This window comes from Dipodomys merriami, unplaced genomic scaffold (genome assembly GCF_024711535.1).
Source record: "Dipodomys merriami isolate MVZ:Mamm:240054 unplaced genomic scaffold, mDipMer1.0.p SCAF_11, whole genome shotgun sequence".
Taxonomy (NCBI): domain Eukaryota; kingdom Metazoa; phylum Chordata; class Mammalia; order Rodentia; family Heteromyidae; genus Dipodomys; species Dipodomys merriami.
In genome coordinates, this window is record NW_027202382.1 from 13651481 (window position 1) to 13676343 (window position 24863).

The window sequence follows — 24863 nt, forward strand, 5'->3', positions numbered from 1 at the left end:
TGAAGAGCTCAGGGACAGCACCCAGGCCCAGGGTTCAAGTCCCCATGGAAGTTTGGAATGTCTTAGAGCCCTTTATTTGCCTTAGAGGCCTCTTCTGCGGTTCCTGGAACTTTAGTCTGTTAAGATTGACTGTTTGAAATTGCTGAATGTTGTATGAATCGACTGGAACTATTAGCACTGGGCAGTCAAGGATGGCGTCTAAATTGCTCACCATATGTTTGACATCTTACTTGGTGCCTCTGAAAGAGAGTAGGTAGTTAGTGACTATTTTTTGTAAGGTAGATTATTCAAGAGATCAGCTCTCCAAAGGCTTTTCTTTTCCTCTATTCTCTTGAGAAAATTGTTTTCCTTTGCTTATAGGTATAAAGTAGTTAATATTTTTCAGATGTCTTAAGTGCCCACAATACAAATAGGATAACTGGTATGTTTATCTTCTTCCATGAGAAAATAGCCTTAAAACTAAAGTATTTTATGTTTTTCTTTCTTTTTTTTTTTTTTTGGTCCGGTCGTGGGCCTGAACTCTGGGCCTGGGCGCTGTCCCTCAGCTCTTCAGCTCAAGGCTAGTGCTCTTCCACTTGAGCCAAAGCGCCACTTCCGGCTTTTTTTCTTTTTGCTTATGTGGTGCTGAGGAATCGAACCCAGGGCCTCGGCATGCATCCAAGGCAAGCGCTCTACCACTGAGCCACCTTCCCAGCCCCAGTTTTATGCTTTGCTTTTCCTGCTCCACCTAAGTTTAAGTAATCTATTAATACATGGTATTTGAAAGCTTCCAGATACCTGCTTTTTGCAGGATGGAACATGTAGGCAGTTGAGACAGTTCGTTCTAGCAATCATGCATTCCTTGCAATCTGACCTCCATGCCAGATTCATGTATTTGCTCTGCCCTGTCCCCCAGCCAGCAGACTTTTCTTTTGACTGTTGTAGCCCAGGCTAGCCTCAAACTCTAGTGGTCTTCTTGAAGAGGTTGAGTGTACCAACATGCCTGGTAAGCACCTGGTTCTCTAGCCTCGACAGCTGAATACTGAAAACATTTGATTATCTAAGACCTTAAATTGTATTGGAAAATTTGATGTGAGTATTCACAGCTGATCCTTTTCCCCTATTTTCAGGACTATCCTATTAAGTGTAATCTCACTGCTTAATGAGCCCAACACCTTCTCCCCAGCCAATGTGGATGCTTCGGTTATGTTCAGGAAATGGAGGGACAGCAAAGGAAAAGACAAAGAATATGCTGAAATCATTAGGTAAGGTACTTTGTTTTGTCTTTTTATTACTTCATCTTTCTATAAACCAAAACGTATTCTGGAGCCAAGGGTTTAAATCAGATTTAAATATCCTGACCACTGCAGGATGATTCCTCTCAGTTATATTTATAGTATACAAAAGGAAGGTTTCTGCTTGAATCCTCAAAATAGCGCTGAAACAGATCTAGTTTCCTAGGAACCAGCACTTCCAGATTCTTGGATTATCTGTATCTATCTATATCTGTCTATCTCTATCATCTATCTGTTGCTGGTCCTGAACTCTGTCCCTGAGTTCCTTTTGCTCAAGACTATCATTCTATCACTTGAGCCACAGAGCCACTTCCAGCTTTTTCTGTGATTAATTGGAGTCCCACAAACTTTCTTGCCTGAGCTTGCTCAAATCATGAGTCTCAGATCTCAGCCTCCTGAGTAACTCTAGAATGCAGGTGTGAGCCACTGGGGCCCAGATTTTATTTTATTTGTTTGAGACAAAGCTTCATTCACTTGTAATCTAGACTGGCCTTAAACTCATGACTCTCCTACCTTAGCCTCTTGAGTGCTTGGATTACAGGCTTGTACCACTATGCCTGGTTTAACTTGTAGCTTAACTGGTCTGTTTTGCAGGATTTCCTTCCTAGCCACCTTAAGAACCCTCTTTTGGCTTTTGTGTCGGTTAAATGTAGTAACCATGTTTATCCAGAGCATCAGACATTGCAGGTATACTACATACACTTGTATGAAAGACAGTAATTTTTAATAATGAAGTCCCATGATTTAAAGATTCTTTTGGCCATGGTGGCAAACATCTGCTGGATATCATTATTGTTAACAATAGTAATGTGGTAAAACTGATCTAGAACAAGAACCAGAATCTACTGTTGGTGTTGGCACATTTCACGTGACCACTTATCAGTTAACATTTGGGATGTTTAATGTCTCCATCTGTATAAAAGTAAGAAAATGGGCCAGGATTTCATTTCCCTGTCAGATGCTTCGGAAGATAGAAGGGTTACATAATGGCCAAGAATTTTGCAAAACTTTCAAGCCCCCTTCCCCTCCACAGTACTGACATTTGAACTTGGTTCATCCTTTGGACATCCAAAAGACATTTGGCGTTTAAAGTGGCTAGAACTCAGAAGAAATAGCTGACTTGTGATTTGAGAATTATCACTATAAATGGAGAGTGACTAGAACCATAGGAACAGGTAAGATGTGTCAGGAGAATGGTGAGAGCACAGAGTGAAGCCAGAAGCCTCAGGAACAACTGTGTAATGCATGCGAGTTAGGAGGGACAGAAGAGGATCTTTCCAGGTTAAATCAGGAAACTAATGTTCTTTTTTTAAAATTATTATTATTTTTGCCAAACCTGGGGCTTGAACTCAGGGTCCGGACACTGTCCCTGAGATTCTTTTTTGCTCAAAGCTAGCACTCTACCACTTGAGCCACAGTGCCTGTTTTGGAACTGTATTTCGAGGTTGTATTTTAAGGTTTAAAATATAGCATTAAGGAGAACGGAGCTAGTTGCAGTGGCATACACTTGTAATCCCAACTCTTCAGGATGAGTATATCATTGTTCAACCCATGAGATCAAAATGTTAGAAAGGCCCTTGTCTCAATAAGATGAACCTAATGGTAAAGATCTTCTCCTAATCTGTTGGCTGTCTTTTCTAGTTTAGAAACTGTGTCCTTTGCTGTGTAGAACCTTCTTAGTTTTATGTAATCCCATTTGTTGTCTCTCCCTGGGATTCTAAAAATATTCTTACCTATAAGTCCTAATGTTTCTCCTACTCCCTTCTAGTAGTTTGAAAGTTTCAGGTCTGACAATGAGGTGTTTGACACACTTTGAGTTGATACTTATGCAGTTTAGTTTTCTACATATGGATGTCCAATTTTCCCAACACCAGTTATTGAAGAGGCTATCTTTTTTTCTACTGTATGTATACTTTGGCTCCTTTGTCAACTATCAGATAACTGTAACTATATGGCTTTATTTCTGGGTCATCTAGTATGTTCATTGATCTTTGAAATTGTTTTTGTGCCATACCAACCTGTTTTCGTTATTTTGAGGGCTATCATTGTGATACCACTTGCATTGCTTTATTTGCTTAAAATTTGGCTATTCAAGGTCTTGAATGTTCCAAATATTAATTTGGAACATTATTGGGATTTTGATGGAGATTGCTTTAAATTTGTAGATCATCATTTGGCTGTATGGCCATTTTCACATGATCAATTCTACCTATCCATAAGCATGGTAGTTCTTTCCATTTCCTGATATCATCTTTGATTTCTTTCCTCAGATTGGTTTATTTACTATGCTGGTCCTGGGACTTGAAATCTGGGCCTGGGCACTGGCCCTTAACTTTTGTGCTCAAGGCTAGCATTCTACCACTTTAGCCACAGCTACATTTCCAGCTCTTTGGTGTTTAATTGGGAGATTAGATTTTCACTGATTTTTCCGCTCAGGATAATTGATCTTAGCCTCTTTAGTAGCTAGTAGCAGGTGTGAGCCACTGGCATCCAGCCCTTTCTTTAGATTTTTATAGTTTTCACTATAGAGGTATTTTTTGTCTCATTGGTTAGGTTTATTTCTAAATATTTTACTTTTTTTGAGGCTATTGCAAATGGAATTTTTTCTGATTTCCCTCTGATTGTAACATTGATGGTATACAAAAAAGCTACTGATTTTTTGTGGTTGTGTATCCTGCTAGTTGCCCAAGTTATTGGTCAACTCTAGGAGCTTGGGGGTGAAGTCATTGAGGTCCTTTAGATATAGGATCATGTTGTCTGCAAATAGGGATAGTTTGACTTCCTTCCCTATGTGAATCCTCTCTTTTATGTCTTTCTCTTGACTTACTGTTCTGGCTAGAAATTCCATATATTGAAAAGGAGTGGACATCTTTGCCTTGTTCTGATTGAAATTGGTTGTTTCTGTACCATAAAGCCTTTATTATGTTGAGGTGTTTTCTTCCTATTCCTACCTTCTCCACAGCTTTAAACATGAACAGATGTTAGATTCTATTGAAGGTTCTTTCTCATCTATTGAAACAATCATTTGTGATTGTCTTTGGCTCTGTTAAATTATGTTTATTTACATATATTAAACCAGCCTTGCATTTCTGAGATAAAACTTGACTTATTTTTGATGAGTTGCTGAATACTCTTGGCAAGTATTTTATTAAGGAGCTTTGTATCTGTGTTCATCAGAGATTGATTGGTCTTCTGTTGTTGGGCCCCTTACTGGTTTGGGATGAGTGTAATGCTGGTTTCATAAAATGTGTGTTGTAGTAATCCTTCCGCTTTATTTTGTATGTTTCAAGAACACTGGTTTATTCAAGGAAACATGTTCTGATATTTTGTTAATTTCTTCTTGATTTGGGTGGTACGGAGATTTGAACTCAAGTTGTTTACTTTTTCTTCCAATCTTGATTACTAGTTGTTGTTGTTGTTTTTTTTGTCGGTTGTGGGGCTTGAACTCTGGGCCTAGGTGCTGTCCCTGCGCCTGCACTCTTCAGCTCAAGGTCAGCGCTCTACCTCTTGAGCCACAGCGCCACTTCCGGTTTTCTAGTGGTTTTTGGAGATCAGAGTCTTACAGACTTTTCTGCCTGGGCTGGCTTTGAACCATGATCCTCAGATCTCAGTCTCCTGAGTAGCTAGGATTACAGGTGTGAGCCACTGGTGCCCAGCTTGACTAGTTTGTTTTTTAAAAATGCAATTTTAGGCTGGGAATGTGGCTTAGTGGTAGAGTGCTTGCATATTCATGAAGCCCTGGGTTTGATTCCTTAGCACCACACAAGCAGAAAAAGCCCAAAGTGACACTGTGGCTCAAGAGGTCAAGTGCTAGCCTTGAGCAAAAGGAAGCTGAGGGACAGTGCCCAGGCCCTGAGTTCAAGCCCCAGGACTGGCCTAAATAAATAAATAAATTAATTAAAAACCTAAACCCATTTTATTGTTATTATTAAGGTGATACACAGGGGAGTTAACCATTTCATAAGTCAGGTAATGAGTATAATATCACCCCTTCCTTCACTTTTTCCCAGTTTCCCTCTCTGTCCCTGCCCACAAGTTACATAGTTCACACTAATCCTATATGGAGAATAATGTGAAGAGTGGTATGAAAGTGACTGGATGGCTACTTGCCATTGAGCTGCCCATGGAGCTGGGGTATAGTTCAGCTATCTAGTGCAGTACCCCCAACTCAAAAAAAAAGGTTATCAGGGAAAGCCTTTTTTAAATTGACATAAACCAAGGAGGGAGATCAGAGGAAGAAACTGATCTAGACAGAAAAGGCATCTATATCCAAGCATTAAAAAAAGATTGGGCTCTCTGGGTGCCGGAGAGTCATGTCTGTAATACTAAGTACGAAGGTGGCAGAGACCTAAAGATCACAGTTTGAAGCCAACCCAAACAGGAAACTAGAGTACTTGAGTGCCTGGGGTTCTGTTTCTATACCACCAGAGAATTTATTAAGGGCTGCATAATGACTTGGTGGTAAAAAAAGGAACCCTTCCTCCAAAAACAGAATGTCTACTATTTAAGAACCATTGTTTTAAATTTTTCAGGTTTTTTTATCCCCCAAAGAAGGTCATTTATATTAAGTGAGCATATTAAAGGCCTTTTGTGTATGTACAGGGAATCTGCCAGATACTTTTAGGCAAGCAACAAAGTTTGGAAAGCAAATGGAGAAGGAGTCTTGATTAAAGCCAGTTATAAAATACATCTTTAAGACAGAGACTTACAATCATTTTTATGTCATCCTACCTTCAGGAAACAGGTTTCAGCTACTAAGGCCGAAGCAGAAAAAGATGGCGTGAAGGTCCCCACAACTCTGGCGGAATACTGCATCAAAACTAAAGTGCCTTCCAATGACAACAGCTCAGATTTGCTTTATGACGACTTGTATGATGATGACATTGATGATGAAGATGAGGAGGAGGAAGATGCCGACTGTTACGACGATGATGATTCTGGGAATGAGGAGTCGTGACGGGCTCCTTCAATGGCCCTGTACTGCCCTGCCGTCTCAGGCCAAAGGGAGGGGAGCCAAGTGGGGACCTAGCAGTGGCCCCTCAGCAAAAACTTATTCACAGGGGGTGGGGAAAACAGACATCTCCTGCTGACTCCCCTATGGATCTCAGTTTGCTCCTTTTTATGGACCTTTAATGGAGAGAAAGTAACCCTCCACAGAATGTCTGAATTCTTGCATTCATTATCCTTCCATCACTGTATTGATTTTTTTCCCCCTAAAAAACCACCATCATCCAAACTCCCACCTCACTTCGTGTCTACAAGAATGTTCACAGCAAAACACATTTGATCTGATTTTAGATTCCTGAAGAATTAGTTAAAGACATTTAATGTGTTTAAAGCTGGGAACCCATTGGGAGTTCATAAGTGCTGCATATATACTGGGTAGCAAAAGAAAATGGAAAAACAAAACAAAAACAAAAAAACCACAAAACAAACTAAAAAATCCTTTTCTTTCTTTCTTTTTTTTTGCCAAGGTTTAGCTGCTCATCTACATTAGTGTGCGTGCATATTTGTTCAGACCCATTGTAGTAAATTTTGTTTCTTTCCCTTCCTAAGGCTGGGATATGGCGGGCATCAGGGACTTACTTCATGCTAAGCCTGATGAAATGCGCTTCTTCTGCCTCCATGAAATCATCTGAACATGGTGGCCTCAGTTATTCTGAGGAGAGAAATCAGATTTTGTTTTTTGAAATCAATTGGGATCTAAAGCCTGAAATAAATATTCATACTTTACATAGACCTGAGCACTTGGTTGCTATTTATTTTAAAGGTAGGGTTATTTTTATCCCCACCAGGGAGTGGGACAAATGGGGAGGAAATGTGTGGATTTTTAGTGATGAGAACAAAGGGTTTTTTCTTTAAATCACACCAGTTTTGGTTGATGCTACTGAGGGAAAAAGTCAAACTACTGGTGGCCACGATTGGGAGAGAAAACACCTGTTTATGTATTTAACTTGGCCTTCCCCTCAAAGATTCATTCTCACCATGAGGTTTTGTTGTTGTTATTTTAATTTTAGCCACTTTTAACTACTCAGTATTAATCTTAGGTGCATGTGTTAAGGTTTTGGTTTTCATTGAGCTGCTTATAGTGATAAATGTGGAAGTGTGTGAGACATGAGTGACTGGTTCTTGCTTTCTTCAAATTGGATGTGATCTGGATTTTTTTCTTTCAATGTACTTTGGCTGTGGAGTGCAAACAGAAATTGTGCATGGAGCTTCCCCTGGGCTTTTCTTTTCTGGTAGGGTAGGGCCCAGGGAGGTGACTGCTGGCAGTTTTCAGCCCAGGCAAGGCTAGATTTTTTTGACCATACAATTGCAGCTTTGTTTCCCAGGTCTTAATCAAGTGTTGCTTCAATCAAGATTGAGATCCAATAGCCTTCACCATCCAGGGACTTCAGAATTTGAAGGTGATTTTTATTACTAGGGTATGCAAGTTCATACTGTTCTTTGGGGAAAACCTATAATGCAAAATCAGATTTCAGAAGGAAAACAGCAAGGATTGACTGCAGTCCTGCATAAGATCCCTGTGCACCAGTATCATCTTTTTCTTCAGATCATAGTTCAGAAAGAACCAAAGGGCAGATTAGGGACAGGAATAGGTTGATCCTAGGATGTCCAGAGTAGATGATCCTTACTTCCGTAGCTCCTCCTTCCTTTCTGATCTCAGGGTTTTCATTCACTCTTCAAACTCTCCCAAACATATGCTATTTCCCAGAAGCCCTCTCTAGCCTCTAAAGCTTGGTCTTTTATTAAATGGGAATGTTTTAACATGTTACGATTCTTAAGGGACTCTGTTGAGCCTGGTCCCAGAATCTCTATTTAATCCCCACAGAGTTGCTATTTGTACCCTTGATTACTTAATCGAGGAACAGAGCAGCTGTGCAGGAGTGCAAACTCTCCTAAAAGGATATTAGAACTAGCTTGTTGCTCCCTAACACTTAAATGCTTCCAGATAACCTGCAAACCTAGAGCCAAAGCCTCTCAATGCTCTGATTTACCTCCCCACCCCACAAGTTTACAGCCAGTAGGTTGGTCTCATTCTCATAGAGCTCTAAAATTCAGCCTTCTGTTCCCCTTACTTACTGCTGAAACGTCTTACTCCCAAGTTAGTCCAGGCACCTCGGCATTTTGGGAGGTGCTGTGATGTTCAGCTGTCCCATTAGGCCCTGTTTAGCATGTGTTGCATGTTGACTCAGGGAGCCAGAGAGCCAAGTGGAAGTTGTACCTCTCAGCACTTCTTGGTGTTACTGTTGTTGGCTGGGTGTGCCTCTGATGATACAACCAGTTCCAGGAGACTGGGGTGTGCTGACTTGTTGGCAGGTAGACATTCTGGTAGTTTAGATGAGTTATAAAACCCAGATGATGCTGGTTCCAGACTTGTCCCTGAGAACATATCCAGTGGAAAAATACTTGAGTATGTTTTCTCTTTGGGAGAGTGGATGGGAGTCTCAGGCTCACGCCAGAACCTTTTGAGTACACTTGTACTGCTTATTTGGTGTGAAATGAACTCAGAGTCCTTTGTTTTTAGATTGCTTTTGATTCTAATTGAGGCCTCAGTGAATTCTCTTCAGTTCCATGTATTTTGAAGCTCAGTGGAGAAAGTATAATATCATGATTCCATTGTTGCTTTTCCGAGTTTCCCTTCCTTTCCTATCATTCCAGAGTTCTTTTCTACCTTTTTTTTTTCTTTAGTCCTTTCTTTTCTTTCCCCCTTCCCTGGCAATTATTTGCTCTTTTACTTGCTGGTTTCTTTACGTTTGAGTATGTATCTAGTAAAAGATTGGAAGGGGACAGCTTACAGTTCTCTGCTGAAAATTAACTCTCCACCCTCCTATCCTGATTTTTTTAAAAAGGTTTACATTTACAACTAAAAAGATTCAGATGCAATTTTCAACTACTCTGAAACCAGCAAGATACACCTGACTTTAATAGTTTTCGTAGATGAAATTGTAGATGTTTTTCTTCAGTTTAACTTATGAGAAAAGATTTATCTGATGCATTTTCTGTTGACTTCCCCTTTAGTGGTTTTGTCTTTTTTTTTTTTTTTTTTGCCCATCTGTCTACTAATAAAATGTGAAATAAAATATACCTGTATTGCTACTTCCCCATGGCATGACCCTCTTTTTTTCCTTGTGTTAAAACTAAAAGATGGCCGGGCGCTGGTGGCTCACGCCTGTAATCCTAGCTACTCAGGAGGCTGAGATCTGAGGATCGTGGTTCAAAGCCAGCCTGGGCAGGAAAAGTCCATGAGACTCTTATCTCCAAATAATCATAGAAAAAGCTAGAAGTGGTGGTGCTGCAGTTCAAGTGGTGGAGTACAACCCTTGAACAAAAGGAGCTTAGGGACAGCGCCCAGACTCAAGTTCTAGGCCCAGTTCCTGGGGTGGGGGTGGAGGGGGAGGGCTTAAAAGGTGGACTCAAATTTTGTTACCTTGATTATGCTCAGTTGAAATTTAAAACCACCACAAAAACTGGCTGACCTTCCTAGAACATAACCGTCCCCAATGAGACATGGCCATTTGCTAAAATGGATTCTGAAATATAGGGCACAAGTCTCTGAAGAGATAGAGGGCGGAAACATCTTGTTTTTGTCATTTGTATTCCCAACTTTCTGTCGCTAGTAAATGGCAGGGAATCAAGTAAGGTCACTTTAATAAAAGTCCCTATTAAGTTTTAGTTGTGGACATTTGCCATTTTTCTAGCCAGCATCTTGTGTGTGTCCCATTTGAGCATTATTTCTGATCAAAATGGGGGGGAGAATTCCATGATCCTCTAGCCAGTTCTGAAACAGTAACTTGACCAGTACCTGTCAATCCTTATCTGAAATGATCCTGGAATACTTCTGATACTCAGCCTGTACTTGCTTGCAGCAGCACTCCATTTTGCTTACAAGCCTACTCTGAAGTTGTGACTTAGGATTGAAATTAAAGGCTGTAATTCTTGGAGTAACTTTTTCAGACCCTAACATCACTTCTAACATGCCTCCTAACATCACTCATGAATCATCTGTCTCAGCAGAGCCTCTGACTGGCAGTGTACACTGGAGATAGAGAATAGGTACACCATAGTTCTTAACCCTGTGCTTACTCCAGGTTTTAAAAAGGTTTGGAAAAGAACTTACCCTCTCCTAGCAGTCCTATTGACAGTGCCTGATTTCCACCCCCACCCCAGTTCTGGGGCTTGAACTCAGGGCCTGGGCACCCGTCCCTAAGCTTGGTTGTTTTTTGTTTTTTTTTTTTGCTCAAGGCTAGCAATCTACCACTTGGACTACAGGGCCACTTCCGGCCTTTTCTGTGTATATGGTACTGAGGAATCGAACCAAGGGATTCATGCATGCTAGGCAAGCACTCTAAGCCACACTGAGCTGAATTGTCAAGACAAGCTGTATTAACTTCCATTAACAGTGTGGACCCTGAAGAACTTTGTCTTTTCAGCCCTAACATTTGGGCTCAGAAAGCCCAGCAGAGAAGGAACTACAATAGGCTTGCCAGGTCTAATTGGTCCCAGGAAATTCCAGGGTGCCACCCCTCAGCCACACCACACAGAGACGAAGCATGCTCTCAGAACTTTATTAGGTGGAATCTGGGCAAGGGGAAACCCCCAAAACAGTTGCCTACCTGGTGCAGGACAACTGGCATAGAGGAGCCTTTACTTGGAGACGGGCTTTCACTGAAGTGGAAGCAGATCTTTGATTCTTTTTTCAAAGGGGAGCGGACTGGATGAACATCTGAGACCCAGTTTGAATTATTTGTAAAATGGTCGGCCAGAAAGAGGCAAGTCTCTAGGGATAGGACTGGACCAAGCGGAAGCCCTGGGTTTATGTTGGACAGGGGATCATCTCTGCTATTCCCAGATCAAGATTTGGTGGAAGAGGGACCTTGACAAATGACGAAAGGACCAGTTTCTCAAAAAAAAAAAAAAAAAAAAAAACAGGTATAAAGTAATTACAGAAGGGAGAAAACAAATAATGGTTCACAGGGAGATAAGTCGTGATTCTTCATTGGTACCTGACCCCAATACTCAAACTGCCTGAACTAGTCCTCCAGTGGCTGCTGCCCCTCGCAGCTCCCAGGACAGGGGCCGTGTGGAATGCCTGAAGGCAGAAGAGCTGTCGGGGCTTACTTGCTACAGTGAGGAGGGGTCTGAATTAGGAGAGCAGAGTTGGCTGCCACCTGAACCACACCCCCCCCCCCTCAGGCTTCTATCACATTTACAAATACATACATAAATTACATTACATACAATAGCAAGTCTGGGAGGCAGGCTCCCCGTAGAGGCTCAGCTGACATCGTTTACAAGTCTCAAGGGCACTGGGCTCCCAGAAATGTGCTCCGTGTGCTCTCTCCTGCCGAGGGTAAGCCCTGCCCCAGAGCCCACCCTTTCTTCGGGGGTCTAATTTGTCCAGTATGGTGAGTTCCCATAGGTAGGTTTGGAAGCTTGAGACTTGGGCTGCAGGGAGTTGGGCTGGTTGCGTTGACCCGAGCCACTCTGAAGAAGAGGAGGAAAAAAGGCTGTCAGAGCAGGAGGAGAAACCCCAGGCCAGGGCCAGGAAGGCACCTACATCACTGCACTCACCTGGGCATCCTGCGGAAGGTGGTGGTGCAGCAGCTGTGAGTGAGGCTGCTGGTGGGCTGGCAGGATATGCAGGAATGGTGGGGGTGCATAGCCAGCAGCTGCTCCAGGAGCCAGGGCTCCTGTGGAGCCCAAGGCCGAGGGTAGGCTGAAAGGTGGAGGCGTGCCTGCATGAAATCCCTGCTTGTCAAAGGTCTGCCAGGCAAAGATGACAACATGATGATCAGATTGAGCTATACTTGGATCGACCTACCTGCCCACCTTGGTTCATCCCCTCACCTGTGTCTTGTTATAGACCGAACCAGTCATATCAGGGAGGCCAGTGGCACTTGAAGATGCAGATGCTCCTAGGAGGAAAAGTAGTTCCTCCTTTGGCATTTGGACGCAGCTCCAGGGCCACTGCGGTAGCCCTGCCTGACACAGGGTCAGGAAGGAGATAACTACTCCAGCATTTTATATTGGGAAGCAGGGATAAACACTACCTTTGCCAGGCCCAGAACCAGCGGACTTGTTTGGTGCCTGTGATGATCCGCCATAGCCACCCTTGGTGTAGTCTCCTGCGGCTGTCCCCTGGGCTAAGTCGTCATAACCTAGCACAGCAGAGTGGAAGAAGCTAAGTGTGGCTAAGCAGTCCTGCCCTGCCCTGCCCTGTGTGTGTGTCTGTGCTGGGAGCGCCCTTACCAGTGCTGTAGCCATGCTGGCCATAACCACTGGCCTGCTGGAAAGGGGTGGGAGGGGTGCTGAGGTTCACACCATGCTGCTTGGCAGAGGCTGGCGGGACCTAGTGGAGAAAGCAGATGAGTGCAATGTATGTTGGACATGAAGGCAGATGGGGATGGTCTAGATGAGATGAAATGGGGTCATAATGCCTTCTTCCGCACTTTGCTTCCAGGATCTGTACTACAGGTCCTGGTTTTTAACCTAGAGGGGAAGGAACTGCACAGATACTCACGAACATAGTGGGCCCATACTGGAAGGCACTGGGCATGCTTGTATAATAGGGGAGGCCGGTGTAGCTGTAGCCAGGTGGCAGTGCAGGATTCAAAAAGGGCTGCTGGGCTGTGTGGTGGGCCTGGGCTTGGCTCTGCTGTGGCTGAGCTGGTGTGGTAGGGGGTGCAGGAGATGCAGAATCACCTCGGCCAAACTTTGTGACATCACCTGGAAGATAAACACTGAACCTGTATGACCAGAGAAAATTCCAGCCTGGCTCCTGCAAACATAAGCAGGTCTGGCTATCAGCGTCCATATGGGCAGCTTAAAACAAAATCAAAACACTCAGCACTCTGCCTTCCAGCCTCCTGTAGTCAGCTGCAGGCCAGCCCATACTCTCCCGCGCTAAACCACTGAAGTCCAACTAACCTGAATATGGATTATTAGCTAGGCTTCCATCTCGGCTGGCAAGGGCTGTGGGTGCAGCAAAAGGAATTCCATAATAATCCTAGGATAGATAAGGAGACTTAATTGGGCAAGGGTGTCACCTCATTCTCAGCAATAGTACAGACAACTGTAAGTCAACGGTACCCACGGGGCTGTGGCACTTGGGAGCCCCTTTTGCTGACAAGCATGTGGACAGACAAGCCCTTTGGCTCACATCTATGGTATACCATGGCCAGGTACTTGATGAACATTACAGGCTCAACCAACTCTACTGGCTTTTCCTGTGTCAGAAACTCCATAAAGAGCAGCCAGAAATGTTGATGAAACAGAATAGACCTGAAAAAGCAGATCAGAGAGGAAGAGCCTAGACCGTCTAAAGGAGGACAGGGAGCAGGGCTGGACGCCCAACTGACCTCCCTACATTGCTATGGCAACACACTGACACTGTAGTGGACTAGGGTTAAGAACGGCAGGCACGACAGTTTGGAGTCAAAAGCCAAAACACACGGGGCTGGGAAGGTGGCTCAGTGGTAGAGCGCTTGCCTTGCATGCTTGAGGCCCTGGGTTCGATTCCTCAGCACCACATAAGCAAAAAGAAAAAAGCCGGAAGTGGCGCTGTGGCTCAAGTGGTAGAGCGCTAGCCTTGAGCTGAAGAGCTGAGGGACAGCGCCCAGGCCCAGAGTTCAGGCCCCACGACCAGACCCCCCCCCCCCAAAAAAAAAAGCCAAAACACAGTGGAACCTTGAAGACAGGGGAACTGCCCAGAGCCTTGCCATCTCGGGCTTTGGCAGTTCAGGACACAGCTAGTGTCTGAGTCACAAACAAAATTCGTCCTTGGAAACTGGGCGCCAGGGGCTCACGGCTGTAATCCTAGCTACTCAGGAGGCTGAGATCTGAGAATCATGGTTCAAAGCCAACCCAGGCAAGTAAAGCCCGTGAGACTCTTATCTCCAGTTAACCACCAAAAACCCGGAAATGGCACTGTGGTTCAAAAAGAGTTCAGGGACAGCACCCAGTCCCAGAGTTCAAGCCCCATGACTGACCACACACACCCCAAAAAATTCCTCCTTGTTAGGAATGACACTTAAATCCTTTGGCCATGTCTATAGGTCACCCAGGAAACCTAGAGAATCCCCAGCCTCAAACCCCAAGAAGTGGCGGGCCTGCTGAACCGCATGGGTCTCCTGGGAACACAATCGGAGGCAGCCCAGGAGGAGGAGCCTTTTCACAGAAGAAAAAACGAGGCACAAAAATAGCAAAGGCTATGAAAGGACTCAATTAAAAGTTCCATATCTCAAATGTAGATTCAATGGAAGAAAAAGCAAAGGAGTCCTATGAATAAAAACAGAAAACCAGAAAGAGCCCCAAAGGCAGCCTGAATCCTTGCTGGCACCCCATTGAGTAGCTCTTGGGGGCTTTTCATGGCTGCTCTTTAGGGGTTCTGAGGAGACCTGCCAGCAAGGCCGCAGACAGCCTCTTGCCACTGAAGATGACTCTAGAAGGTAGAGAAAAAGAGGGTCCCTCCTGGTACACAGCTCTGTGGGCCTGGCAAAGGACAGGTAAAACTTCACTGGGGACAAAGCCCCCTTCCTCTGGAACAGAAAAGATGACATCCTGTGGTCCAACTGTCTCTGATGTGACTTTGGCTTTCCTAGGTTAGACCAAGTGCTTCATCCTCGTCAGCCAGGGTAATGTAGCAACCCTAGACCTACACAGTGAGACATCAAAGTGGGCATTCTTTTTTTTTTTTTTTTTTGGGTCCAGTCGTGGGGCCTGAACTCTGGGCCTGGGCGCTGTCCCTCAGCTCAAGGCTAGCACTCTACCACTTGAGCCACAGCTCCACTTCCGGCTTTTTTCCTTTTGCTTATGTGGTGCTGAGGAATCAAACCCAGGGCCTCAGGCATGCAAGGCAAGAGCTCTACCACTGAGCCACCTTCCCAGCCCCAAAGTGGGCATTCTTTTAAATGAAGATGAGGTACACTAAAGATGGTCAGTTCCAGCTGAACTTGCTTAAAAGTTCAAGGCCAACCTCAGCTTCTCCAGTGAGAGAAGAAAAACATACATACAGATATAGATATATGGGGAGAGAAAAAGAGAGAGAGAACATGAGAAAGAAAAAATTGGCTATGGAAGTGTTGCTGTGGTTCAAGTGGTAAAGTGCTAGCCTTATTTACAAAGAGGCTCAGGGACAGTGCCTAGGCCCTGAGTTCAAGCCCCATAACTGACAAAAGAAAAAAGTTGGCTTAAGCAAAGCATTAACTGTAGATTTCTATCAGTTTTATAGAAGTAAAATGTTTGGCTGAGCAGTGGTGGCTCATGTCTGTAATCTTAGCTACTCAAGAGGCTGAGATGTGAAGATCACAGTTTAAAGCCAGCCCAGGCAGGAAAAAAAGTCCATGACGCTCTTATCTCCAATTAACCACCAAAAGCCAGAAATGGAGCTGTGGCTCATGTGATAGATCACTACTCTTGAGCACAAAAGCTAAGGGACAGCATCCAGGCCCTGAGTTTAAGTCCCAAGACTGGCCCCCACACAAAAAAAGTATGAAAAAATAGCACAAATACCAAGAAAGGTGGAATGAAAATATGTTCTTGAAAGGATTTTATTTTTTTTTTTGCTGGTCGTGGGGCCTGAACTCTGGACCTGCGCACTGTCCCTCAGCTCTTCACCTCAAGGCTAGTACTCTACCACTTGAGCCACAGCGCTACTTCCAGCTTTTTCTGCTTATGTGGTGCTGAGGAATCAAACCCAGGGCCTCATGCATGCAAGGCAAGCACTCTACCACTGAGCCACCTTCCCAGCCCATAAAAATTTTTAATTTTTTTTGGGGGGTCCGGTCATGGGGCCTGAACTCTGGGCCTGGGCGCTGTCCCTCAGCTCTTCAGCTCAAGGCTAGTGCTCTACCACTGGAGCCACAGTGCCACTTCTGGCTTTTTTTTTCGTTTTGCTTATGTGGTGCTGGGGAATCAAACCCAGGGCCTCAGGCATGCAAGGCAAGCGCTCTACCACTGAGCCACCTTCCCAGCCCCTTGAAAGGATTTTATATTATACATAAAGTGTTATAACAAAAAAAGACATGTAATGAAAAGCCCAAAACAAGCTCTAAGAAAATATATAGAACAGATGAAACAGAATAAAAATAGAAAGCAGATAGACTTAAGTCCATTTATCTGAACAATTACATTAAATCCGAATGGTATGAACAACTCCAATTAAGAGATAAGGAGATTAAAAAAAAAAAGAAGAAGAAGAAGCAAGAGATTTAAAAAGGCAACAAAAAAAGCTTGACTGGTGGCTCACACCTGTAATCCAAGCTTCTTGGGAGGCTGAGATCTAAGCATTAAGGTTTTAAGCTAGCCTAGGCAGACAAATCCATGAGATTCTTATCTCCAATTAACCAGCATAAAAACTGGAAGTGAAGATGTGGTTCATGTAGTAAAGTGGCAGCCTTAAGTGAAAAAGCTAAGCAAAAACAAGAAGCCCAGGGGCTGGGAAGGTGGCTCAGTGGTAGGGTGCTTGCCTTGCATGCCTGACGCCCTGGGTTCGATTCCCCAGCACCACATAAGCAAAAAGAAAAAAGCTGGAAGTGGCAGTGTGGCTCAAGTGGTAGAGCGCTAGCCTTGAGCTGAAGAGCTGAGGGACAGCGTCCAGTTTCCCAGGAATGAGCGCATAATACTCATCTAATGAAACTCTAACCATCCCAGGTACACCACCAGTGGTGGTCAGGGTATTCCACAGGCCAGTGATCCTGAAGACTTAGCAGGGTAGCAGTCAAGACCAACGGAGGGAAAGACCCAGTCTAAATGGCCAACTCACCATGGGCAGCCGAGACTGCAGCATCTGGAGCTCATCATAGCCATAGATCTGCATGAGAACCAAAAATGTATTAGTGACTACAACCTACCTACCAACCTCTAGGAAGTCCATGCCCATCAAGGGGTCAAAACAAAGTCAGAGGCATAAGTCACATGCAGAAATGGGACTTGGATCAGCTACTATGTGATCTGCCTGGATGAAGGAAGATGTGTAAGGAATCAGAGGGGTAGACAGGGAGTGAAAAGCAGCCCAAGGTGGGCCCCCTTGGCCCAACCCACAACCCCCTCAGGCTCTACTAGGTGCCAGCCCCTAAGCCAGCCAGAAGCTCCACTGGGCACTCACCGGGTAGGCAGGAAGCAGTCCTCCAGGGCCCACGAGGTACTGGTTGTGCAGCAGGGGAGGCACCCCTTGAGGCAGGTTTGGAGGTGCTTTGCCTGAAGAAGGGAAAATGAAATGGGGTGGCACAATCACCACGCAAGTGAAAATTCCCTGGCTGCTTTGGGAGGAAGCACAGGTCTCTGAAGTCACTGTTGGTGACAGTGCTGCTCCAAATGTGCCATGGCTACAAGGGCAGGGCAGTGCCTGGGGCATGCGTAGGTTCATGCTAGCAAGTGACCCAGGGAAGACACAAAACATAAGTCACCATATTTTGGATGTTTCAAAGCAAGAGAGACACATTCTCTTGCCCTCCAATGCCAAAGAACACACTGCACTGAATAAACAAACTGTTTCCTCACAACAGAAGGAAGTCATGCAGTTCAGCCCACTATAACAGTCTAGGTCTGGTGACAGACAATTGGTCACATAAAATGACCAGAAGCAGCCCATGCTAGCATAAAAGTTGTCAGGAATGGGAGAGCTGATCAGCCTTACGAGGTCAATAAATACAATGGCTAAGACAGGGCAAGAGTGAGCGTGGGATCTTCTGAGGGACAGCCTTCCTACAAAGCCAAGTTCGTATATTTAAGGGAACCAGAAAGGCTCCTGGGGCACATACCTGAGGTCACCAAGGGCGTGGCCCTGGTGCTACTGCTAGGTGCGCTCACAGTGGTCCCGCCCAGGCAGAGGCTGTTCACAGTGCTCATGCTCCCAGGCAGGCTGACACCCGAGGACTGGGCACTCGAGGCAGAGGTTGCTGCCGTTGAGAAGGTGACCGAGGACTGGAGGGGAGGGGTGCTCTCCACACTGGCATGCTGGCAAAACAAAAGCCAGGACACATGGATCTAGAGGTAAAGAAGAAGATGCTGGGAGAGACTGGCCAGGCCTTTGAGCCTGCAGTCTCATGGCACAGCAGGCAGATGACGATGCCAGGGACTCGGGTCAGAAGCTCAGTGATCATTGTGGCCTGTCTATGGCCAGATTTGGGCATCAGGACTTACAAAGTAGAACATTAGGATCACTAACACTGAACTGTGATCAATGCCTCTAATCCTGCAAGTTGCTCATGCTTTGGTATCTGAAACAGGGCACCGGAATACTAGGCAGACTTCAGACCAAAAATGAACACAGACCACTTAAATATGGGGGCAGAACTCACCTCACAGACCAACTGGTCCCACAGGTGGTAACCTAGCTCAAACCATAATCTTTGGACTTCCTATTAGACTTCTTGATACTTTAGCCTGGAAACCACAGGAAGCCATGAAAAGCTTTTAATTGCAAACCTAGTAACAGCCTAGAGTCTGGATGTGCTTCACAGTTGCTACCTAAAAGGGTATAGCTAATCACTATGCCTGTTTAACAAGATCAACCTGGGAAGGACAAAATTCAGCAGAAAGTACCAGGTCTGCTTTCTGGAAGGGCATCAAGCACTGAGGTTGGTGGAAAAGAGGCACCAGATTGGATAAAATTCCAAATAGGTAGGAAAACACCTAAAGACCAACACCAGTCTCTATACCAGATGGTGTGCTGTACACAGACACTCCCAGAGAACATGAACATGAAGACCCTAGAAGAAAGGGTAAGGCTGCCGCTACTCAGTCCCTGTGCATATCCCACCACCTTCCTCATTAAGGAACAAGCAGAAATGATTCTCTAAGCTCCTTCAGTGCAGAACCAGGGTGGGGAAGGTCTCATGAGAGGCAGGTGTAGGACACATTGTTCTCTTAAGCTCCTAAGTCTCAAACTTCTTTAAGAAGCCAGACTTGCACCCCAGACTACCTGTCACAGAAATAAAGAGGTCTCTCCAAGGCTCAGAAGAGTTACTAGACATGCAACCTTATACAGAAGGAAGAAAAATTCTCCATCCAGAAGAGAAGCATCTGATTGCTGAGAAGGCATTCAGAAAGCTTTCCTTCACTGATCCACACAGGGGCCATCTCTGCCCCTCGCACTGTGAGGACGCCATACCCCAGGCTCATCTGACTCCTATCTGTTGCTAAAGGGCCCACTCAGCCTGCCCTGGGCAGCTAGCTCCCCAAGGAGCAAGTGAAGGAGAAAACAGTGAGATTTCCTTTATAATTCTAGAAAGATCTAAGGTACACTATGAAAGAAAAGATATATTTGACTACATTAAAAAGACAAACAATGATACGACAAACCTAAGTGGAATATATGTACCTTTCACCAAAATTGACTACTAGTATCCCTAATTTCAATGTTCTTAAGAGATTAAGGACCCAACAAAAATGAACCTAAAATATAAACAACTCACAAAAAAAGTAAACTCAATGTCTATTTAAATGTCCAAATGTAAAATGTAATATGACTATAAAATATAAAATGTCAAATTAAGTTAGTTTAAAAAGAAGGCTGAGGGCTGGGAAGGTGGCTCAGTGGTAGAGCGCTTGCCTTGCATGCCTGAGGCCCTGGGTTTGATTCCTCAGCACCACATAAGCAAAAAGAAAAAAGCCGGAAGTGGCACTGTGGCTCAAGTGGTAGAACGCTAGCCTTGAGCTGAAGAGTTCAGGCCCCACAACTGGACCCCCCAATAAAACAAAAAACAATAAATAAATAAAAAGAAAAAGAAGGCTGACATGGTGTGGTAGTGCACAACTAAAATCCAAGCTACTATAGATGCAGAAACAGGCAGTTTTGAAGCAAATGTGGGTAAAAAAGTGAGACTCTCAACAAAAACAAGACGGGCATCATGATCATGGTGAATGTCTATCATTCCAGTTACTTGAGAGGCAGAGATAGGAGGACTGTGGCTAGGAGAAAGTATGAGACTTTACCTGAAAAATTAAAAGCTAAAGGACTGGGGACATAGATCAAGTAGTTAAGTGCCTGCCTAACAAGGACAAATTAAATTCAAACCCCAGTACAGAAAAAGAAGTAGTATCTCTATCCCTGAAGGGCTATTTTTTTTTTTTACTACAAATTGGAAAAATGCCAACATACAATGAGACCACTTTAAGAAGGCTGTGGGAATAAAGGCATTCTTATGTGGGCTGCCTTTGAACTTCTATCCTTAGACCTCAGCCTCCTGAGTAGCTGGGATTGTAAGGTGTGAGTCATCAGTGCTCGTTTTTTCTATAAGAGTCCTATAAGAGTCTCATGGACTTTCCTGCCTAGGCTGGCTTTGAACCATAATCCTCAGATCTTAGCCTACTGAATAGTTAGGATTACAAGAGTAAACCACAAGCACCCAGGCACATTAATTTTTGGGAGGCATATTTTCATGAAATTAAGGGCAGGGAAACATTCAGATCACACAAAGATTTAAGCATAGCTGATGACAACTTGGGATTCTTCATATCAACTGAGCTACAGAATGTTATGTGTGGAAAATAATTGTTTTTGAAATTCCTTTCAGTTTTCAATATACATATGTATTTGTATCACATTTGGTCAAAACTATATTTAATAAATGTGCAAATAATATAGGCTTCCTATACAAGGCAACACTAGCATCAAGACAAAAAAAAGGGGGGGGGGGCTGGAAATGTGGCTTAGTGGTAGAGTGCTTGCCTAGCATGCATGAAGCCCTGGGTTCAATTCCTTAGTACCACATAAACAGAAAAAGCTGAAAGTGGCACTGTGGCTCAAGTGGTAGAGTGTCAGCCTTGAACAAAAGAAGCTCAGGGACAGTGCCTAAGCCCTGAGTATCAAGCCTCAGGACTGGCAAAAAAAAAAAAAAAAAAAAAAGCCAACTGTCAGTGGTTTGCACATGTAGTCTTAGCTTCTTGGGAGACTGAGAACAGGAGGAGGATGGTTTGAGGCCAGCCAGAGAAGAAAAATTTTAGACCCTTTCTAAATCTAGCTAGGGCTCAGTATTATATCCTGTTACCTCAAGCTACATGGGAGGTGGAGAAGGAGAATCATGGTTTTATGCTAACACAGTGTACAGTTCACTACAAGTACAAGAGCAGGAGGTTCCCAGATATAGGACTGGAGTCAGGGAGACAGCTCCTCAGCACTCATGGTGAGGGTGGCATGACCAAAGGCAGAGGCAGGTATCCACACTGTGCTCCATGGTGAAGATGGCATCCTATGTGGTTTATGAGAAAAGATCATGTTTGAGATTTTACTTAGAAGATCAGACACAGAGATGGAATTGCCACCATCTTACTTTGCAGTTGATTCTTTTACTATCTTCCTGCCTCTCAAATTCATCTCTAACCAAATCCTGCCTCCTTGTGGACCTGCTACTCCAACTTGCCTGCAGCCTTGTTGCCCAGGAGCCAGCATTCTGTGTGGCCCAGCATTTCCTGTCTGTGCTAGCTCCTACCCACCTCCTCTCCAGTCTACCACCACTCCTTCTACCTCATCACCGGCCCAACCCACATCCCCTAAAACAATGCTTCAATTTCATAGATCAAATTACAGTTCTTAGTTACAAAGAGAAACCATGATCTGGGGTTACTCTTTGGTACACAGAGGACACATCCTAGCTGACACCTCCACTTGGAATGTCTCCTGACCTGGCTTCTGCTTGACTTTTTGTGCCCCCCGCCCCTTCAGATTTCCAAGCTACTCAGGAGACTGAGGTCTCAACATCAAGATTCAAAGCCTGCCTGTGTGAGACTCTTATTTCCAATTAACCAGCAAAAAACCACAAGTAGAGGTGTGGCTCAAGTGCTAGAGTGCTTGCCTTGAGGGGAAGGGGCACGGGGGAAACAGCAGAGTGCCAGACCCCAAGTTCAAACCCTAGTGGTGTCACATGCAAGTAATTTTAATCAAACATGCGTGAACATAGAAAGCTCTACCCTACTGGGTAGGAATATCTCCTGTAAGGAAAGAGGAACATAGTAAGCTCTTGGGTACAAGGCTCACTGCTAAAGCCCTCCTGAGAGCACATGGGTCTGAGGCAGTACTTCCAAGGAGTCAGACCTCAGTAAGCAAGCTGGTCACCACAGAGCCCAGGAATCAGCACATAGAACCATGGAACTGCATAAAGACACCTCAGCTAAGAGACTCCAGATTGTCTCAGATCTTCAAAATGCATCAACTAAAGCCTCAGCTTCACATGGGAAACTGCCAGTGTGCCAGGGAGGGTGGTCTGAGGATACTTACTGTGTGCGGTGTACTCGAGGATCGTGCTGTAGGCACAGAGGAGAGGCTGCTCTGGTGGCTCGAGAGGGAACTAGAAGACAAAAGAGAAGACCAAATGTCCACTCAAACAAGCTTCTCCACACGAGTCAGGTCTCTCTGGCTTGAATGGCTACAATGAAGCTTATGCCCATCCTGGGGAAGCCTGACCTTCAGACCTCCTGCCCTCAGAACCTAGTGACGAGGTCCTGGTGTTTAGGAATGACCTAAAGGATCCCTTGCCATGAGATCTGATGTATCCTGGCCAAAACTTCCACAGGCAAGTTCAGAAAACAAGAGATTCCTTTGCTCTTGCAGAGAGAATAAAAACAGTACCACACTGGGGTTGGGAAGGTGGCTCAGTGGTAGAGCGCTTGCCTTGCATGCTCGAGGCCCTGGGTTCGATTCCTCAGTACCACATAAGAAAAAAGCTGGAAGTAGCGCTGTGGCTCAAGTGGTAGAGCGTTAGCCTTGAGCTGAAGAGCTGAGGGAGAGCGCCCAGACCCAGAGTTCAGGCCCCACGACCGGACCCAAAAAAAAGAAAAACAAACCAAAACAGTATCACACTGCCAACTCTGCCATACTTAAGAACTCATAAAATGACACAATATGACAGAGTAAGAACCTGATTTCTCATCATGTCCAGAGGCCAATCCCAACTAAAGGGGCTAAAAGAAACTGTACACTGAAGATATAGGTAACAAACAAACCCATTTTCCTACATCTTGTTCTCTGGAGCCATGACAAGTGCAAGTCAGACCTCTGCTCAGAAATCCAACCTCATTCTTATTCCACGTCACAGCAACCTGGCTGAGAGCTGGGGACAAGTTAGGCTTATAGCATCTGCCTGAGGTCCAAGGAAAGTGCAGGAGTCCAAGGCCCCAACCCTTCCCAGGAGACCCAGATCTCTATTGCAGCAGAGGCATTACAAGCAGTTAGTTTTCACATCTGGTACTTTTGAGACCTGGCCAGCCCCAAACCTAAACTAGGGTACTAAGGGAAAAGCTCAAAGCATCATGTAAGGGCCTACAAATGGATTTTGTTCATGGGAACAACCCTTTGAAGGGGTTCAAGGACTTTGCCCCAATGTACTTCTCACTTTAGGCCCACAGTTCCTCCATACCTGCTAAGCTGAGAGAGGGAACTGCTGGCCAGGTCACCAGGCTGGGACAAGGAGGGCAAAGTGGCAGTGTGCTGGGATGCAGAGGGCAGAAGCGCAGTGCAGGAGGTGGTGCTGGGCAGGGAACCCACAGATGGGAGGGTGGAAGGAGGGTCTGTTGTCTTTGGAGCTGGAACGGATGAAGTAGCTGTAAGAAACAAATGCATTGAGGTCCTGAACCAACACTGATTATTGGAAATATGCTCAGTATCTTGTGACATGTTAGGCTCAGATGACACATATAAAGTTATATAACCTAGGACAATTCCCAAGCATATCACCAGATGGCTCCATCTCTGTCAGACTGTACTACTGAAACTGTGAGATGACTGGACATGCAAGATTTGAACCCAAAACAGGCAATGACATTTTAATAATCATTCACTGTCCTGTGAACATACCTGTCCCACCTACTGACACCTAACATTTGCAGCAACCAGAAAGGAAAATAGATGCTGAGATTGGTATACATAATTACAAGCTAAGGCCAATTTTCCTCCAAAGGCTCAACAGAGAAGAGTGCAGAGCTGACTAGCAAGCCACTCCATGGTGCTTTCATCTACCTCGCACCAATGCAAATGGGTATCAGCTCGGAGCAAGTGGGTACGAGAATGCAGAGTGTACACACTGTGGAGATGTCTATAACTGACTATAATATGCAGAAAGAAAACATGTTGCTGCTCGATACCTACTTCCAAATGCCCTGCAAGAACATCCTTGGAATGTGCTTCAACAGTTTACTCTCGAGGCACATAAACAATTTATTGGATTTCAGAACGGTCACGGACATAACCTGACTGGTGGGAAAGACTCAGCTTCATTTTGTCCACACATACAATTCAGATATGTGCTTGGAAGAACATCACCGTCTTTCCCTTCTGCCAGGCTCTATATAAGCACCAGGGGCAGCACTCTGACAGGAAGAACAAGAAGCAGCAGGCCAACTGTCTTTAGGTCAATTCTTGAGAGTCCTTTGCATTCCTAAGTCCTCCCTCTCATTGACAGGTTATTCCAAAGATTAATTTGGTTCTTAGACAGTCAGATAAAGACAAAATTGCTGGACCTCACCTGAAAGTACTCGCCTGAATTTGGGGATGACCTGACAATAAGCCCACAGTAAAGCTCCCTCTCAAAGAACAAGAGATGGGAAGGAAGGGGAGGAACAGATGGCAGAGAGTACTGAAAATAAAAACCA

General features: G+C 44.7%; 2 protein-coding genes and 1 non-coding gene across 12 annotated transcripts in view; 1 reads left to right on the top strand and 2 right to left on the bottom strand.

Annotated features, from left to right (window-relative positions):
* Ube2r2 (ubiquitin conjugating enzyme E2 R2) overlaps positions 1–7532 on the top strand; it is a 71219-nt gene extending 63687 nt beyond the window's left edge. Inside the window, exons 4-5 of one of the 2 annotated variants that reach the window (XM_070008761.1) lie at positions 1110–1244; positions 6012–7532. In XM_070008761.1, the coding sequence (XP_069864862.1) occupies positions 1110–1244; positions 6012–6231 (355 nt within the window). In that variant the 3' untranslated portion in view covers positions 6232–7532. The remainder of the gene's footprint in view (positions 1–1109; positions 1245–6011) is intronic. The other variant, XM_070008769.1, reaches the window with a different exon arrangement.
* A 3295-nt stretch (positions 7533–10827) lies between these two features.
* The window catches only part of Ubap2 (ubiquitin associated protein 2), a 111813-nt gene continuing 97777 nt past the window's right edge, over positions 10828–24863 (bottom strand). For 6 of the 9 annotated variants that reach the window (XM_070008791.1, XM_070008775.1, XM_070008821.1 and 3 more), the window contains 12 exons: positions 23633–23816; positions 22495–22564; positions 18038–18263; positions 17383–17474; positions 17041–17088; positions 13206–13284; positions 12799–13004; positions 12528–12627; positions 12329–12436; positions 12126–12193; positions 11850–12041; positions 10828–11762 (listed from right to left, as the gene is read on the bottom strand). In XM_070008791.1, the coding sequence (XP_069864892.1) occupies positions 11667–11762; positions 11850–12041; positions 12126–12193; positions 12329–12436; positions 12528–12627; positions 12799–13004; positions 13206–13284; positions 17041–17088; positions 17383–17474; positions 18038–18263; positions 22495–22564; positions 23633–23816 (1469 nt within the window). In that variant the 3' untranslated portion in view covers positions 10828–11666. The remainder of the gene's footprint in view (positions 11763–11849; positions 12042–12125; positions 12194–12328; positions 12437–12527; positions 12628–12798; positions 13005–13205; positions 13285–17040; positions 17089–17382; positions 17475–18037; positions 18264–22494; positions 22565–23632; positions 23817–24863) is intronic. The other 3 variants (XM_070008850.1, XM_070008840.1, XM_070008830.1) reach the window with 1 other exon arrangement.
* Positions 24469–24546, bottom strand: LOC138822382 (small nucleolar RNA SNORD121A). Its single transcript, XR_011370418.1, has one exon. It is a non-coding gene; the product is annotated as a small nucleolar RNA SNORD121A (small nucleolar RNA).